Source organism: Aythya ferina (genome assembly GCF_964211825.1).
Source record: "Aythya ferina genome assembly, chromosome: 1".
Classification (NCBI taxonomy): Eukaryota; Metazoa; Chordata; class Aves; order Anseriformes; family Anatidae; genus Aythya; species Aythya ferina.
This window is the reverse complement of record NC_140296.1, coordinates 181,408,106-181,426,693: the sequence shown is the minus strand read 5'-3', so window position 1 is coordinate 181,426,693 and position 18,588 is coordinate 181,408,106. Positions and strand designations below refer to the sequence as shown.

At 38.5% G+C, this 18,588-nt stretch overlaps 1 protein-coding gene across 8 annotated transcripts in view; it reads right to left on the bottom strand.

Moving 5' to 3' along the window:
• The window catches only part of ANKRD26 (ankyrin repeat domain containing 26), a 59,681-nt gene that overhangs the window by 16,990 nt on the left and 24,103 nt on the right, over positions 1-18,588 (bottom strand). For 5 of the 8 annotated variants that reach the window (XM_084525082.1, XM_084525083.1, XM_084525085.1 and 2 more), the window contains 13 exons: positions 14,787-15,782; positions 13,720-13,955; positions 12,752-12,907; positions 11,148-11,181; positions 10,768-10,906; positions 9,395-9,608; positions 8,946-9,129; positions 7,239-7,385; positions 5,049-6,005; positions 3,116-3,268; positions 2,233-2,408; positions 1,938-2,031; positions 327-404 (listed from right to left, as the gene is read on the bottom strand). In XM_084525082.1, the coding sequence (XP_084381208.1) occupies positions 327-404; positions 1,938-2,031; positions 2,233-2,408; positions 3,116-3,268; positions 5,049-6,005; positions 7,239-7,385; positions 8,946-9,129; positions 9,395-9,608; positions 10,768-10,906; positions 11,148-11,181; positions 12,752-12,907; positions 13,720-13,955; positions 14,787-15,782 (3,564 nt within the window). The remainder of the gene's footprint in view (positions 1-326; positions 405-1,937; positions 2,032-2,232; positions 2,409-3,115; positions 3,269-5,048; positions 6,006-7,238; positions 7,386-8,945; positions 9,130-9,394; positions 9,609-10,767; positions 10,907-11,147; positions 11,182-12,751; positions 12,908-13,719; positions 13,956-14,786; positions 15,783-18,588) is intronic. The other 3 variants (XM_084525084.1, XM_084525087.1, XM_084525089.1) reach the window with 3 other exon arrangements.

Sequence of the window (18,588 nt, the reverse complement as noted above, 5' to 3'; positions counted from 1 at the left end):
AGATCTCCCAAGTCCAGTCTCCCTTCTCAGCCTTCAACCACACATCTCCCTCCTGCCCACATCATCCATCATATCCATCAAAAGAATCATGCCAATGAACACAAGTATCCACATACCACCACACAGATACAAAATGCAGCAGCAGCAGAGGAATGCAGAAATTTACAGCCTTTACCCTTGAAGGTGCCTTGCCCTGAAACCAGAAGGGTATTTGTCAGCTCATCTGTACTTTACAACGTACCCAATCTTTCCATTAATTACCTGCATACAAAACAAAACAAAACAAAAAAGACTAAACCAGTTATTTGCAGAAGCCATTAAGGTACCTGCTGATGTTGGTACTCTTCTGCAGTTGTCTGTGTTGTCCGCAAGCCAGTTATCAAGTCCTCTAGGCGATTATGAACCTAAGGAAGTGTTAAAAAAAAAAAAAGACGACAATGACTTTCTAGACCGAAGTTCACACTTCAGTACCAGAAATAAATATTACACACATCTTTCCATCTCTTCATAGTTTTAATTTTTATCCCTACCACCAACAATCCAAACTACCTTAGTCTGATGCTATCATAAAATTCATAGCAATCATCACCTCTGCCATTTGCTCCAGGGAGAGAACCATGTAGAATACAAAGAATCTTCGATGAATGGGAAAATATCCTTGGTGTGTTCACAGTACATTTGAAAGTCATGTTATCTTAACTAAGGGGGAAGTGTAAGCACTGTGACTGCCTTCCCTCCTCTTTTGCCAGTGTCAGCACAGCATGCAAAGTTCAACTTTCAGGTACAATTATTTTTGAAACCTCTTCAACATTAATTAACTACAGGTGTAACAATGACCCTAGTGTACCAGTTAGAATATAAAAATTATTTACTTCATATAAGCCGCAGATGAAACCACCTTATTTATGCTAATATTAACCACTGAGTTGGGGCACTGAGAAATTCCAAGCCTTGCAACAAGTTCTGCAAATGATACCATGAAAATTCCTCTTTACTGTTTCATGAAAACACACACCAAGCCACCAAGGGCAAAGCAATTCTGCACAGCAAAATCTCTGGGGAATATAATCCTTGTCCCGGTCTGATCAGAGAATCGTTAAGGCTGGAAAAAGCCTCCAAGATCATTTGGTCCAACCATCCCCCTACACCATGTCCCTAAGCACCAGGTCCAACCTTCCCTTAAACACCCCCAGGGACGGTGACTCCACCACCTCCCTGGGCAACCCGTCCCAATGCCTGACTGCTCTTTCTGAAAAGAAATGTCTCCTCATTTCTAACCTGAACCTCTCCTGGTGCAACGTGAGGCCATTCCCTCTGGTCCTATCACTAGTTACCTGTAAGAAGAGGCCAACCCCCAGCTCCCCACATCTTTCTTTCAGGCAGTTGTAGAGAGCAACAAGGTCTCCCCTGCGTCTCCTCTTCTCCAGACTAAACAACCCCAATTCCCTCAGTTGTTCCTCCAGTCAGGCTTCTGGCATAAAGCTCTTGGCACCAATATCAGTTGTGGAATTTCCCTGGGGTAACTTGCTGAAAATCTTTCAAGATGCACATACTGATATGTGTCTGAAGCAGCATCTGATGTCATGACAGGTATAAAACGGAAAATATTTAAACCGGCACTTGAGCGTCAAAACCTTACCTTAGACAGCATTAAGTAGGGCTTGCTATAATATTACAAGAAAACTCTCAAAACTGGGAATCTGGGGAAGCACCCAGCAGGATTTTCAGAGCCGCCTATCGTCAGCAGAATTTAGGAACTGATCTCCCCTACACTGTCCAGAAAAATCCCATCTTATAGCTTTCTCACAGAAAATACATTACTATGCTCAGAAGCTCACAAAAAAAAAAAAAAAAAAAAAAAAAAAAAAAGGAAAGTTTATTCCTCAGTAAGCTGACTAGCTTACTGAGGAATAAACTGTATAACCTGACTAGCTTACTGAGGCAGAAGTTTGCAGATCTTTCTGAAGTGCTTCAATCCTGTTGGTTTGTTGTTTGGCCGTGGCTTCCAATCTGGCATTTTCAATTTCAAGCCTGAAAGAGAAATACAGGTCTTATGACAGAAATTCACATGAGTACAAGTTCTGAAAGAACAGTGTGAAAGAACATATCTAATCTAATGCAAAAGCTTCTTTTAAAACCCTATAGTAATATCCTGTGATGCAACAAAACAATCCTGTTGTTTTCATATAATCACAGAAAGGAAAATCTTGTTTCACTATGTTATCTTCTTACCTTTGCACGTGCTCTTCCAGTTGTTTTATAGTAGTATTAGTTCCAGAAGATGATAGCAGAATGTCTTGCAGTTTCTGGGAAGAAGCTACTAATTCTCTTTCCTTATTATCTAAGACAGTCTTTAAGTCGTGAACACAATGTTCAGACTGAATACGCTGTTGTTCTGATTCCTGCAACTGAAAAAGTTCACAGTAAAAATCCATACTAGCCAGGTTAGTTTCTCTCTAGAGAAGTCAATGGGTGCTAAAGAATTTGAGTACTGCATGTATCTGCACATATACTCTACTCAAAGTAATGTAATCACCTGAAATACATTTGAACCTTCACTTCTCTTAGCAAATGAATAGAAATCGTGTTACTTCATATTATACCGGCCTCTCCCATCCTTATATTGAATTTCTATAGCACTCATCTAAGCACTGACACCACCACTCCTACCCTTTTAGTTACTCATGACATGGAATCCGCTTGCTTGCTAGTCCACTGAAAATTATTAATTAATATTTAATTTCAGTGAACTGAAATTTTTCAGTTCATCTTTCTCCTAAAGTGACCTCACAGCTCCAAAATAATTAGATTCTCATGACTTATATTTCAGGAAAAGAAAAGCATAGGCAACTATCATGGTTTTGTCTGGTACAGATTAATTTTCTTCAGAGGCTCACACAATGTAGCATTTTGGATTTTTGATGAAAACTGTGGTGAAAACACACCAATGTAGACAACACAAATGTCATAGAGCAGTGTGTACATAGAGCCAAGGACTTTTCAGCTCCTCACGCTGCCCTGCCAGCGAGGAGGCTAGGGGTGCACAAGAAGCTGGGAGGGGACACAGCTGGGACAGCTGACCCACACCGGCCAGAGGGGTATTTCATTTCTATACCTTGGTTTTAACCTTGTCCAACTCCTTTTGCAAGCGCAATTTGTCTTCCTCCAGGTCACTGCGGTGGTGCGTAGTAACTTCAAGTGCGGCTTCTGACATAGACTGCTTTTTAAGAGCATCAGCAAGTTCCTGCTGCAGCTGTCTGACCATACCCTAAAAAAAAACAGTAAGATGAGCATGAAGAATAGCGTATGAAACATGCCTCTGCTTCTTTACTTAAACTTACTAGATCATATAATTCAGTGTTCACAATAAATTCAAAGGTGTGAAATTTTGCGTGCCACCAGCAGGCACCTGCACGTCTCTTCTCAACTGCACACATACAAACTATGAGACACTCTTTATGAGAGTTTCTGTTTCTAAATAATAATAAAAAAAAAAAGGCTTAAGTCATATTCTTCTTGGAACAACACAAGCACACACTGTAGTCATGTATTCATTTTCTAAAAAACACAAATCTGTTTTGATGTAAGAGCTAAAGATATTGCACTTATAATCAAAGGTGGGACTTTGTCTTAGGTCTCTCCTTGTGCTATTCCTCCACTATGCAAATATAATTAAACTCTTTTGAAGCTTTAAGTACATGTTAAATCACATCATCTTAGAGTCTTCTTACTGAATTCATTTTGGATTAACATTATATATCTATTAAATTTGTAAGGTAGTAGGAAAAATATGAAGCAATTTACAGGTTAAGTTGACTGACAACACTGCTGCACTACTCTCCCCATGCCCCACCTTTCAAAGTAAACAAAAATTAAGGTGGTTATCAGACACATTCAAGTACTTAACTCACTCAAAGATTCTGAGTTTGTTACGAAGAAGGAAGAGTAATTTTAGATCACCATTCAAATCATTAAAGGACATGAACCTCACAGCAGAGAGTCTAAACACAGAACGTGATTATTTCCTATTTTCTAGACAGGAAAGATTAAACAAAATGGTTAAGGCAACTTTTTAATCATTATTCTACCTGGAATTGAGAGTACTCTACCTATTACAATAACATACATAACTACACATTTTCCCATCCCAGCTTTTTCAGCTGTCTAGCTATTCCTTGCTTCTACCTCCATCGTAATTTTCAGTTCCATCCATTTTATTGACAAAAGTCATCTACAATTGGGAGCAACACTTGTTTCATGCATATTTGAGACATACAAAGTTATGCTAGCAGTCTGCAAAGCAGCACATTTCATACTCATGAATTGTATCAATTTGCAGAAAGTTTAACTGATTTCCTAATTAGCCTTTCTTCTGTGTGGCTAAGTAGCCTTTCACAGAGGCACAAAGAAATGAAGTATTTAAATATGGCTATACAACAAAGAAAATAGAGAAGACTAAACTTAGGTCAGTGTTCAAAATCAAATTACTGAGGAACTGACACGTACTTTAGAACTCCCAAAACACATACAAAAATTAACACCTGGAAAATACTAATGGTCTTCAATTTTATCGCATCTTACAGAGAAGCATCTTTATTTCTTCTGTAGTAATATACTATAAACACTTCCCCCCTTCTTTCCCCCCCAATCACTTCACTTACCTGCATCTTCATTTCTCAACCCTTGCATATTGGATGGTTCTTCTTTATGTGTTTGTGTGTGTGTCATAAGTGCATTAGGTATATCAAACCACCCCTCTACACGGCACAAAAAGGACTAAGGAAAAGGGATGAAAAAAGTTCTAAGGAAGAACTTCCTCCTTCATCAAACCCCACATTTGGATACCTTTTTCTGTTTTCTCTGATGAGATCTTGGCATTGACATCCGATTTGCCAAAATCTTTCACAGTTCCAGGAGAAACACAACAAACCAGAAAAGAATCAGCATGATTTGGTCCTATGCATATAACGTAAGCATGATTTGTTTCAGAAATATAAAACAATTTCAAGAAATAATAAATTTTAAATTGTTCTGAATGTATAATTTACCTCTCTTTCTACTTTGTCAGCCTCATACTTGAAGACTTGTTCTCTTAAATCTGTACACTTGGTTTTTAATTCCTTGTTTCTCTCTTCCATCAGGTAAACTTGCTTTTCAGTATCAGCTCTGAGTTTGTTGAAAATATCATTAAATCTGTCCTGGACATCATTCACAACTTTTTCTTTGATGATCCCCTTGTTCTGCATATCTTCCAACTGCTGACGGAGTAAAAGATTTTCACTTTGGAGCTGGGCCAATCGCTCCTGCATGGATTCCTGCTTTATCATAAACTTGCTTACTTGATCTTTCTCAAGTTGCCGAGCATGATCACTTTCCTTTGCCTGACACTGGGCTTGACTTAATTCCTTTTGTGTCATTTCTAAAAGTAGTGTTTTTTCTCTAAGTGTTTGTTTCAGCTGGTGAAGCTCATTTTCTAGAGTATTAGCTTTGCTTTCAGCTTTACTCAGCTGCTGAGACAAGCTGTTGTTGGTTTCTCGCACATCAGAGAGGTCATGGTGGAGCTTGTCTTGCAACCGAAGCCATTCATCACGTTCTCTCTGAAATGTTCGTTCGACATCACTTTTTGATGTCTGGTGACGTTCAAGATCTTGAACAGCAGCATTCAGGCGAGAACGAAATGATTCAATCTCTGTCTCCAGTCTGTCTTTGCTTTCTTTAGTCTGCTCAAGTTTGGAAGTTAGCACTGCGGATTCTGTCTTCAGTAAATTCAGCTGTCCATTGTACTGAAATACTGTTTGTGTTAAGGCTTCCTCATTCAGTTTAAGTTCCTTTTTAAGATCTTCATTCTTTTCTTTCAAAGTTTCGTTTTCCTCTAAATATTTTCCTTCATCCTCCTGGTGCCTAAGTTTTACTTGGTCAAGTTCTAGTCTTAGCATAGCAATCTCATCTTGCAGTAACTGATTTTTGTACAACAGGTCCTTTTCCCTTTCATTAGTGTCAGATTCCTGAGCGACAGGGAAAATGAATAAATAGCCAGTCGGGAAATTAATCTGCAAAATACACTTTCAAACTATGTTTTAGCATTTGTAATACTGAAGCATGACTGCTAAGATGAGAGAGAAGTTTCAGGTGATACATAAGCTACTGTACAATGCATGTGTACAAGTGCATGCACTGGAATTTTACCAAACCCTTAAGACTGTATGAACATCCCAAACGTATGCCTTCCACCCCCCGGCCTTGAAGCAGCAACTCAATAATAATTTATATTTGGGATATTTTAAATACAATTTTTTCAAGTGTCCATGTTTTCTTGTAACCACATACCTTTGAGTTATAAATCTAGTAGAAACAGAGATATAAAAAGGTTATTTTCCTTTTCTAACATGAAGCTGAATTGCAACAACTATAAATGCTACCTCTCCTCTTGTATCAGCCCTCAAATGACTCAAGGCCTAGCTTTTTTTCTTTATTACTGAAAGCAAACTATACGACTCCAGCAATCATCCCTTAAATGCAGTACTCTTACGTGTTTTCTGCTCATAACATACATAAATTATTTCCACATTAATGTAAAAATCCCATGTTCTTTGAAAAGTACAACAAAGAACAAATAATTACTTGAAGCACTGGATGTTCTTAGCAAATTCAGTAAACCCTTGGCAGGTTTGAGGTTATTTTTCCTCCTCCTCCCCCCCCCCCCCAGTAGAGCTTTGCTTTTTCTCTCCTCCAATTATTTGACCTCCTAGAGAAATTTCATTCATTCTTCATATTCTTTTATAAAATTTTAGAATGTGAAGGTGGAAGAAGGCATACTTCAAAGTAAACAGATTTGATGATGGTATAACTAATCCAAAAGCCAAGCAATAGGATTGCAAACAGCGTTAAAAAACTTCTTTCCTGGTCAGCCTTGAGGTAACTGTGTGTCTGATTGCTAGCAACATTAAAAATTATGTTAAAAATTATGTTAAAAATTAACATCTATAAAATGAAAAATAGCAGATAGCTTAAGAAATTGGATAAACAGTGTAGTATTTTATATTGGCTATTTCCACATAGAATTCAGGGAAATTCATGGAACTGATGCTGCTTTCCCAAACTTTTGAAGACATCAGTAACATAGTTGGGTTATATTGACAACTGTAGATAATCCAGCAAAAAGCACAAAAAGTTACTTAAGATTTATAATAATTTTAGAATGAGAGCAGTGAAATTTAATTAGAAACAGAACTGCTTACCTCTGAATTTTTTCCTATGGTTATTCTTGTCTCTTCTTCTAGTTCCTTCTGTCTCCACAGGTGGCTGTTCAAAATTCCTTCTTGTAGGGCTCTGGCACTCTTTTCCTGAGAGAGCTGTCTCTGTGTTTCATCACGCTCTTCTTCAACCTACAGTAATATAATTGAACTTCTGAATCTTGAGCAAAATCAGAGCTATCAATATCTTCCCAGTTCATTCTTCTTTGTATTTCATGCACTTTTGCTTCCTCAAGAGTTACAATATTCCAACTTGCTAAACTAGATTTAATATTGTTTCCAAAATATCTCCTTTGAATGGCAACTTTTTTGTTTTGTTTTGTTTTTGTTTTTGTTTTGTACTGGTTTCAGTTTCTGTGGCAGGGGACAAACACATACTCTGACATAATGTGGGTTGCGTAGATCTGGCTTCTTGCCTGTTTATGTTCCTGGCTGTTTATTCTATGCAAGAGAAAGTATTCCTAATGTTACAAATCTGACAACTTACGTGAACCCAAAAGCAGAATCCAGGTGTTAGCCAGCTGACTACATATTTAGGAAGATGCAACTGCCCTTTAGGGCAGACCGTACAGAATTTTAGTAAGCTGCTTCATCTTGTCCTAGACAAACAACACAGATTGATGGCAAGCATCCCACAGGCTAACCCTACTAGAGCAAATGATTTAGACTGCTCTGAATTTAAATGTATTATAATTATTACTAAGCACAGACTTACAGATCCATTTTCAGTATTTGAAAACAAGAATGTTTAGATTTCTGAATGAATAAAAAAAAATGTATGAACAGCACATGTCCAAGTTTAGCTTGCACAATCAGCATTATAAAAGTTTTATACTTAATGAATCACTCTCTATACCAAAAATAAATAAATAAATGTAAGAAAGCTATTATTCTTGGTAACATATTCCATACAGAGCTTAAGCAGAAACCCAAGTCAAATTACTAACACAATATACGTACTCACTTAAAACAGGAATGGACATTCATATGCTTAAAGTCAAAGATACGAGAACACCCATTCATCAGTTTTAGCACTAACATTAAGAGCAACATAAACTGAATAAATAACATTTCTAAAAGCACATCATTTCCATTGACTGTACCCTACTGCAATGTCCTAAGCAGAAACTGTGTAGAACCATGGCAGATATACTTAAAAGTATGTAAAGACCAGTGAAAAGATCCACAAAACCATTCGTAAGAATGTCATCATCTCAATCACAGGAAATAAAGTACTAAAGCTGTAATAAAAATACAGGCGAGAGAGGTTTACCTGGATTTAGTCCCCTGACTGTGGGCAACAGAAGTAGTGTACAGAATCTCAGGTAAATGCTACCATTTGGGCCTGAATTTAAATCCCTGTTACTATACCTGCCCTGCAAGAATATTATTATTTTTTTTCAGAAGGAAAATAAATTTTAAGAAAAAAAATACAATGTTTTGTGTTAATTAGGAAAAATAACTCCAAGTGAGGCTTTGCCTGAAATATGAATAAAACCTTGATTCTGAAAAAGGAGAAAATGAATCTTGCCTGTAAACCTGCCTGTGAACCAACAGTTTTCTACTGTCCTCAAAATGTGGCGATATAGTTATTTAATGCCTCTTCCATTAACCTCTTTTTCTGAACATACTAGAATGCAATGTCAATTAAAACAAACAGAAAAGAGATGTTTACCTTAGTATTTAATATACCTGTTTTAAGAGCTTTCTCAATGTTATTATCTCTGTTTGTAAATTCCCTGAGTGCAACTCAAGTTGTTGTTTCTTCTCCATCTCTTTACAGTATTGATCCTCTTTCCTTCTTAGCTGTTCTCTTGTTTTCTCATACAGCATTTCAACTCTGAGCCTCTTTTCTTCTTCTTGTTTCAAAGAAAATCTGTGATTTAACAGAGATTATCTGAGGAACTAACTGCTGATATAAAAAGTAAATATGCCATGTTAAGAACTTTCAGAGGCAATTTAAACCGTAAAAATGTCACATCTTTTCAAATACAGTTTTAGACTTTTAAAATAATTGTAATTTTATTCCATTAGTGGTGGAAGACATCTTGTGCATCAGCTGTACAAACACACAAATAAACTATTACACAACGTGAATACTGACGAGATAACACCCATGATCAGAATAAAGGATTACATACTTAAGGCTTTGGATATCACTTTTCCATTCCACTTCTTGGTGAGCCAATATGGATTTCAAATCTTGAGTCTCTTCTGCTATTAATTGTGACTCTTCTTTTTCACTTTCCAATTTCCTGACTTCTCTACTAAGAGCTGCATACCGACTTTTTTCGCGTTCTATTATCTGTTCATATTGAAGAAGTATGTTCTGAATTTTCAGCAGAATAACAGAACCTATTTGGAGATAGAAAATAGACAAAATTGCACATACACACAAATACTTTCCAATGTATAACCTATTTAATACTTAGCTGTATTGAGTTTAGGTGGCAAGGCTTTGGTAGCGGGAAATCTCTGTGAAAAGGACGGGCTGCCTATGCCAGACACAGATGAAGCAGACCCACCACAGGACACAGCTCAGCCCATCAGCCAAGCTTGTGGCACCTCCAGGAAAACGTATTTTGGAAAGGGCAAAAAACACCACACAGGCAGAGGAGGAGAAGGGAAAAAAAAAGCATGAGTAAGAGCAAACATCAAGGTCTGATGAAGGCTGGGGAGGAGGTGCCCCGGATGCTTATGCAGATTCCCCTACAATCTGTGGAGAGCACCATAATGGAGCAGGCATTTCCCTGCAATCCCTGAAGAGGACCATGCTGGAGTGTGTATCCACACTGCAGCCCATGGAGGGCCCCACATTTCCTTAAGAACGTGTAGTCAATGAAGAGCCCGCACTGGAACAGATCTTCATGACAAGAAATGCAGCACATGCAGAGCCCATCCTGGAGCAGGTTTATCCTGAAGCACCACAGCCTGTGGAAGGTCCCATGCTTGAGCAGGGAAAGGTGTGAAGAGGAAGGAGAGGCACTGCTTTGCACAGACTGCAAACCCACCATCCTACCTGCACTGCTCAGGTGGTGGGACTGAAGTGAAGTTAAGCCTGAGAAAGGGGTGTGAGGAAGGTGTTGTTTTAATAGTTTTTTTATTATTATTATTATTATTCGGTCTTTCTCACCACCCAAATCTATTTTAAATAGCAAACAAATTAATTTTCCCCAAGTGGAGTGTTTTGCCCATGACAGTAATTGGTAAGGGATGTCCCTGTCTTTATCTCACTCATTGATTTTTTTCATCCTATTTTCCCCCACTGTCCTGTTGACTAGACTAGAGACATAAGTAAGATGCATTTGCTGATGATACAGATAGACATAAAAGATAAGGTGAGATGAATTCCACACTCAGTGCTGAAGAAGTTCATACTTCTCTAGGGTGTGGGCAGGAGTTGTCTCTCATCGCAAACTTCAGATCAAAATAGAAAACTGAAAAATTAGGTATACAAAGAGATCATGTTTTAAAAGAGGAACTTGTAACAGAAAACAGTGATTTGAAAACTTACCTGCATGATCCACACTAAGCTGTTCTAACAGCAACATAGCTTCTTTGTAGGTTGGAGTTGGTGATTCAACATCTTCTGTAGTTGTGTCAGATGACTGTGTTAAATCAAGGTTATCCATAACATCCATTTGTACGCTGACCTAAAAAAGATATATAAAAGATACAATATTTTCTGCATACAACAACACATTATTATAGATCATTACAGATGCAAGAACAATTCATTCTCTCATTTGCAGCCCATAGATTTGGCTCAAATAGTGTGAAGTTGCATACTAGCAGAAATTTGTGCATCTGGTGGACCACTACATAAAGGCTGTTCCTATCTAACCGATTAAAAACCGATACAGAATAATTATCAAGAAACTAATTTTACATTACCTTGTTCTTTTCACTCCCTGTTTTTGCTGCAGGTCTGGAAAACAGAAATACATTTCATTACTGGAATGCTTATTCTGCATCACAAGCAATATCTGAAGTTGCTCTGAAAACTATTTCATAAGTGAATTAAACTAAAATTTAATATAAGAATTTTGAACATCTAGTTGAAGACCGATAAAAAAAGTCTTAAGTGTACAGGAAAGCTATCTTTCCCACAAGATACTAAGAATAATATCACAGAACAACCCAGTTTGAAAGGGACCTCAAAAGATCATCAGGTCCAACCTCTAATGCTATTGTCTGTGAGCTCTGGTAGGTTAAGCCCAGCTAGCCACTAAGCACTCACTAGCTGCTTGCTCACTCCCCCTGTGGGGGAGAGAATCAGAAAACCAAAAGCAAGAAAAACTCATGGGAAGAAATAGAAACAGGGATAACTAAATGAAAAGAAGAAAAAAAAAAATAAAAAGATGCAAAACACTCACTACCACCCAACAGCAAACCAGTGCCCAGACAGTCTCTGAGCAAGACTACACCCTAGTTTTAGTGGTGAGCACGATGAAGCTACATGGTATGGAATATCCCTTTGGTCATTTTAGGTCAGCTGCCCTGGCTGTGTCCTTTCCCAGCTTCTAGCCCATACCCAACCTACTTGCTGTGATGGCAAAGTCAGAAACAGAGAATGCACTAGCACTGTGAAACCACTGCTCAGGAGCAGCTAAACCACTGATTTGTTATCAATACTGTTTTAGTCATGTATCTAAAAAACACAGCACTGTGTGGGCTGCCAGGAAGAAAACTAACTCCATCCCATCCAGACTCAGGACATCTAGGCATGATGGTGTCACTCTCAGTTTGAGGACTGCTCATTCAGTCAAACTTATTTAGTCATTACAATTATTTTTGTACAAAAGACGTCCTGAGTTCACTACTTTCCACTTGAGGTAGTTTCAGGCCAGCAAAACATCAACTTTTTTTTTTTTTTTTAAACAAAAGTTCATTAATGAGGGAAAACTGCTCTTCAGCAAGAACTATGTGCCTGCAACCTGTACTGATAAGCTCTGTGCAGTTTCTCCTTGATGCTTCATGCATATGAGACAGCTTGATGGCATGCCAAATACGCTGAATTAGTTCTAGAAAAACTGTTATTTACACTCTACAGCACAGTGGATTATAGAGATACTAGAGCAACATCCAAAGCTTATACAGCTGTCTTTGTGCTGTACTACAAAGGAGGTAATATTTCTCTTTTTGGGCAGGCAAAGAAAAGAAAAAAATAGAGAAACCTGTAGTGTACAAGCAACTTTGCCTTTTATTAGTCTCCCATCTCCCTTAAAAAATGTATTAAAAAAATGTATGTTTGTGCACATATAAATGCGTGCACACATTCAGGTAGTTCAGAATTTGTGCTCATTTTCCCCTATCATTAGCTTGACTAATATGTTCAAAGCATTCTAAGTAAGTGATTTTGAACATAAAAGGCATTAGATTAAATTGTCACATGAAAGAAGAATCATTGTATGCATTCTATATACAAAACTTATTTTTAGCTTTCAGGTCAATTTTTATAACAAAATTTTATTTATAATATTCCTTATATTCAGTACCTTTCTTCATCTTGAGATGTTTCACTGAAAGTGCTATCATCCAGTACTTGAAAATGATTTCCACTGGAGGAACTCATCTGCTGATTAGCCTTCTGCTTTGAAGACTGTCTTTTACTCTCATTTTTCTTTACATCTTTTGCTTTCAGGAAAGATTTACTACATTAAACAGAAAGAAAAAAAAAAAACACCAACTCACCAAGTATCTTACATAAAATATGAAGCATATGCTCCAGAAACAAGTCCTGAAACAACCAAGACTAAACACATCTGTGACAAACCACAAGCTTGATTCCCAAGATTCTAGAATACACTCAATTATTAAAACATTTTCCTCTAGAACTGAGGAAGAATGGTAGAATCTGAGGAAAATTCAGGTAAGGTAGAACATCCCTATCCCCATCAGAAGAAGTACATAGAGCAGAGATTCCCCTCAGAGGAACAGTAAAAAATGCTTGAGGTTACGTAAAAGCATCTGCAACTTCTTCAAACTTTTTAGATAAGTTTGCTAATACTATCTTTCCCTTTTTCCTGACAGAGGCAATCTAAGCTTAATGAAAAGGAAAACAGCTGCATGAGGATTACTAAAGTCTCCTAGAAAAGGGAGAAAGCAAATAAGTCCCTACTTTTCTGTGTGGCTATTTCCTAAGACAATAACTCTTTCTTCCAGTCTTATGGCCCTGGTTTTGAAAACATGCTTAGCCTCAGTATTGACAATTAAATTCACAAGATCTCTCTCTCACCCCCCACTGCAATAAATCTGAACTTCTGTTATGAACTTAGCTCTTCCTGAAAATATTATTTTTCTTAAATGCTTGAGACGCAATGGACTATTCAGTGTGGCTTTCAGCACTGAGGAAACTACTTCAACTACTATAAGATTTAAAAAAAAAAAAAAAACAAAAAAAACCTCCTAAAGCTACTTAATATTACAAATAAGAATTAGAGAGATTTTTTTTCAATCTCTTTACCTTTTTATTGGCATTTCATTTACATTTGAAGTCTCCTCAGATGAAAAATCCTTTTTGTGCTTTTCTTCTATTATTTTATCATCCTCAGTTTTCAAACATTCATTCTTCCTGAGATTAAGCTTTTGTTTCATTTGCTGATTTGCATTGCCTGCTGGTGCATTTAATTTATCAAGATCTTCTTGTTTCTCCACTGCCTGCATTTTGAAACATCTCTGCTTCCTTTTTTCCTTCTCAACCTATGAAAAGAAAGATCAGCTTCATATATTTCTATTTTTCTACAGGAGAGAAACACCATATCCATGATCAAGTAATTCAAGCTTTACTTCTGAAATCAAATAAAATAAGACCATTTCAATTCATATAGGGAAATACTTTCATAAAAATTACACTACAAAGTATACAGTCAATGAAAGTATGCTGAATCCATCTGTGATTTAAAGCATAACAAAAACATAGCCTTTAGAAAGAAAACAATGATTTATCTTAAAACATGAACAACAGAAAAGAAAGCATTACTGGAGGACGAGAAATTGGAAGGACTACACACAGTTAGTTGTAAATACACAGAGAATACAACTGGAAGTATGCTCGGCTACCTCCTTAATGGGGGGGAGCAAGGGGAATCTCACACCCACAAGCAGAAATGGTTTCACAGCGAACAGGAATTTTAGTGAAGGGCAATGAAGGCACGCCATGCACAATTCACAGCAAAAGAATAGATTAGCCAAGACCCTGTTCAGAAGCTATTTTCATTCTTTGATTGAGAATCAGCACTGGTATAGCTGTGTGCGTTTCTTTTTACAGCAATGAAGTGATAACCACTTACACTGGAACTGACTCTCACCTATTATTAAACTGAAACAATAATACATTCTATTTTCTCAAAACCTAATCAAGTAATGCGGAGGACAACTCTCCACTGCTCTCTGTATTCGTAAGTAATGAAACATTAAAACAAAGAAACAAATTGCACAAAGCACCTTCCATTGATGATGAATAGCTAATGTGAACAGGACCATTGAAACGCGGAAAGGCTAAAGAATAAGGAGTAGCAGGTGAACTTCTACCTCTTTTTGTAGCTGTACCTTCTCTTTCTCCAAAGACAGGAATACCATTTGCAGCATTCCTACCTTACTCTTAAATCTTTCCACATCTTGTTCTAGTTCTTCATCCAGATTCCTTTCCAGAGTGCCACAAGGTTGCTGAGTATTTGCAAAAATACGTTCAATTTCTGCTTCTCCTATTTTATTGTTTTTGATAAGGTAGTCTCTGGAAATATTGTCACTAAGACAGAAGTCTCTTCCCAATTTCTGTTCTGCTACAAAAAATGCATTTTCATCATCTGTAGAAGCAGGTCTTAAATTAGGACATATATTAGAAATGTCATCCAAAATATTTGTTTTTAAACAGTGTCTCAGGGAGTATTCAGGATTTCCCTCTGCATTTCTACCACTTCCATACTTGTTCTCTTCCATTTCCGTAGTAGGCACTTTATTTTCCTCTTCTTTTGTTAGAGGCACTTTTGTATTATCTGCATCATTAGTGCAAACTCTTTCATTTGTACTCCAGGTATCTTCCATGTTTGCATTTAAGTTATTTCTATCAGGAAGAACACCAAGACTTGGAATTACAATTTCCATTTTGGGTTCTTTTAGGTCTGCATTAAGTTTAGTATCTCCAAATTCACTTTTACTTTCTAACTTGTTGTTTGATTCTGTCATGCCAGATGAAGCAACGTGAAAACTCTTCAGTTCTTCATTAAAGTTGTCTTCTGACATTTCTTCCACAAAGAAAGTAGTTTTCACAGGTTCACAAACTTCACCAAACAGCTGCTTCAGCTCTGCTGTAATGTTTTTAAAGTTTGTTTTCAATTCCCTTTTCTCATTTTCAACCCACATTCTTTCATACCTTTCTTCCCAAGGTATTGGGCTTAACTGCTTGTCAGCACTGTGGGAATCCTCATTTTCTGCTAGGGCTTCCTGATGTGAAATTTCTGCTTTGTCAGCCTGATTTTCATGTGCTGTTTTTTCTATCAAGTTGGTAGTTTCTAAAATATATTTTTCCTTGAGTAAGCAGGTACAGACAGAAAGATTACCAAAAGAAAGGAAGTTACAGTTAATCCACGTAATTTGTGCTGCAAGCTTATCCATCATACAACAGAAATAAAGATACTGAATCGCTTTTATTTTCTTCAATTTTTCCTTTTTTTTTTTTTTTTCCTTTAAAATAAAAGGACTTACTTTAGAAATACTTTTTCTTCAGTTAGATTTCTCTGGACCTAAGGATTGCTTTTACCTTTTAGCCTGCCTTCTCTCTACAATTGGTGTCACTAAGTAGCTTATTTTTTTCATATTTGATTACTTTACTTAAAAACAAACAAACAAACAACAAAAAAAAACATAACACAATAAACAAATAAAACACAATTGCCTGAATTTTCCCACCCTCCTTCCTTCATCACTTTCTACTGTTTGGTGTTTTACATTTTCCTGCCAGCTGAGCTAATATAGTGCAAGTGACCATAAAAAGCTTATTATCCACCATAGGGAGAACTGGCTATGTTACAACAATTCCCCGCCCCAATCAGAAATGTTAAATTCCATTCCAAGCTCTGAAGAAAAATATTTATTAGGAAAGCCTGTCCATTCCTTCCCTCAACCCCAAAACAGGAACCCAAACTTCTATCAAACCTGTACAATGCCTCAACCCCTCCACCGGCTCCTCTCTCCAGTATCCTCAGATCCCTGACCCCACCCACACTTTGTTCCTCAACGTTTCTGGCTGCTCACATGCATCACGCTCCCCTCAATAAGTTCCCTCCCTGTGTGGCTCCTCAGCTTGTGCTCTCTTCTAACTAGGGCCTGCAGCCTTGGTGTCCAAGCTTCTCACTCCTTCTATTTATTATAGACAGGCCCTTTTCTCCCTTTTAACTCTGCAGAAATTCCTCCTGTCACAATGGGGAGCAGCATCTCAACCAGCAACCACCAGTCTTGGCCACTCCATTTCCAAGCTCCGTTCTCTTTGCTCAACTTTCGCCACCTTCCAAATGCCTCGAGCTCGGTGCTCTGCTGTGGGAGTATCGTCATGGGGGTCTACAAGCCCCATGCTTGGTGATAACATCGGACTCGTGAGGATGAAGCCATGAGGAATGTAAAGAAGTGAGAAGGAACAAAGAAGTGGTGATTCACAGGATGCCTTGCTGTCTCAAACTGCTTGTTCTCCAGCCGTTAAGATATGGAAGTTGCTAAATGTTCGCTGTTGCTGGGCAAAGTTGTGAACCAATGAACAGCGAGTGGGAAAGTACCGCTTGTAGAGCTAATGGTATAAGAAGGGAGCCTGTCCTCAATAAAGTTGTTGAAGTTATTGATCCTTAAACATACCCTGGTGCTTGTGTGGTTATTACGCCACACTCTGCCTGTTGAAATTATGACCCTCTTTCAGGGTGCCTGGGTGCGGGGTCAAAATTACTTGCTCCACTGTCCCTTGAATGTTACAGCAGATTCCAGACACTGGAATCTCACCGGAGACCCCTAAGCAGCCCTGTCCTGTATGCCTAATATAAAAAGAATGCCTGTTATATACCCCTCTAAAAGGCCCTCCAAAAATTCTTTTCACAGAATCACAGAATCACAGAATCACAGAATTTTCTAGGTTGGAAGAGACCTCAAGGTCATCGAGTCCAACCTCCAACCTAACGCTAACAGCCCTCCACTAAACCATATCCCTAAGCTCTACATCTAAGCGTCTTTTGAAGACTTCCAGGGATGGTGACTCCACCACTTCCCTGGGCAGCCTGTTCCAATGCCTCACAACCCTTTCTGTAAAGAAGTTCTTCCTAACATCTAACCTAAAACTCCCCTGGCTCAACTTAAGCCCATTCCCCCTCGTCCTGTCACCAGGCACGTGGGAGAACAGGCCAACCCCCACCTCGCTACAGCCTCCCTTGAGGTACCTAAAAAGAGCGATAAGGTCACCCCTGAGCCTCCTCTTCTCCAGGCTGAACAAGCCCAGCTCCCTCAGCCGCTCCTCGTAGGACTTGTTCTCCAGGCCCCTCACCAGCTTCGTCGCCCTTCTCTGCACCCGCTCAAGCACCTCGATGTCCTTCTTGTAGCGAGTGGCCCAAAACTGAACACAGTACTCGAGGTGCGGCCTCACCAGAGCTGAGTACAGGGGGACGATCACCTCCCTAGCCCTGCTGGTCACGCTGTTCCTAATACAAGCCAGGATGCCGTTGGCCTTCTTGGCCACCTGAGCACACTGCTGGCTCATATTCAGCCGACTGTCCACCATCACTCCCAGGTCCTTCTCTGCCTGGCAGCTTTCCAACCATTCCTCTCCCAGCCTGTAGCTCTGCTTGGGGTTATTGCGCCCCAGGTGCAGGACCCGGCACTTGGCCTTGTTAAACTTCATGCAGTTGACCTCAGCCCATCGGTCCAGCCTATCCAGATCCTCCTGCAGAGCTTTCCTACCCTCAAGCAGATCGACACACGCACCTAACTTGGTGTCATCTGCGAATGATGCAGATGTGCTTTTCAAACACTTATTGACTTGATAAACCAAGGGACATCTTGTATGAGCAAAGAAAGCATCTGGCAGATCATCTCACCAGATTTTTGCTTGACCTTTCTCTTACAAAGAGGAATATCTGTCATGTTTTGTCCAACAGGTTAGGAGATGATAGAAAAATCTTTCTCCCCCCTTGAATATGCATTTTGCATAGGAAAAATGAACACATTTGTCTGCACTGTTCCTCAGCACCACACACTCAAAGAAAAACAGTGGTCAATGTTTAAGCAAATCAGCTGGAAACAAATCAGGATAATCAATGTCAAACACCCATCATAATGGTAAGCATTTTACACAAACATA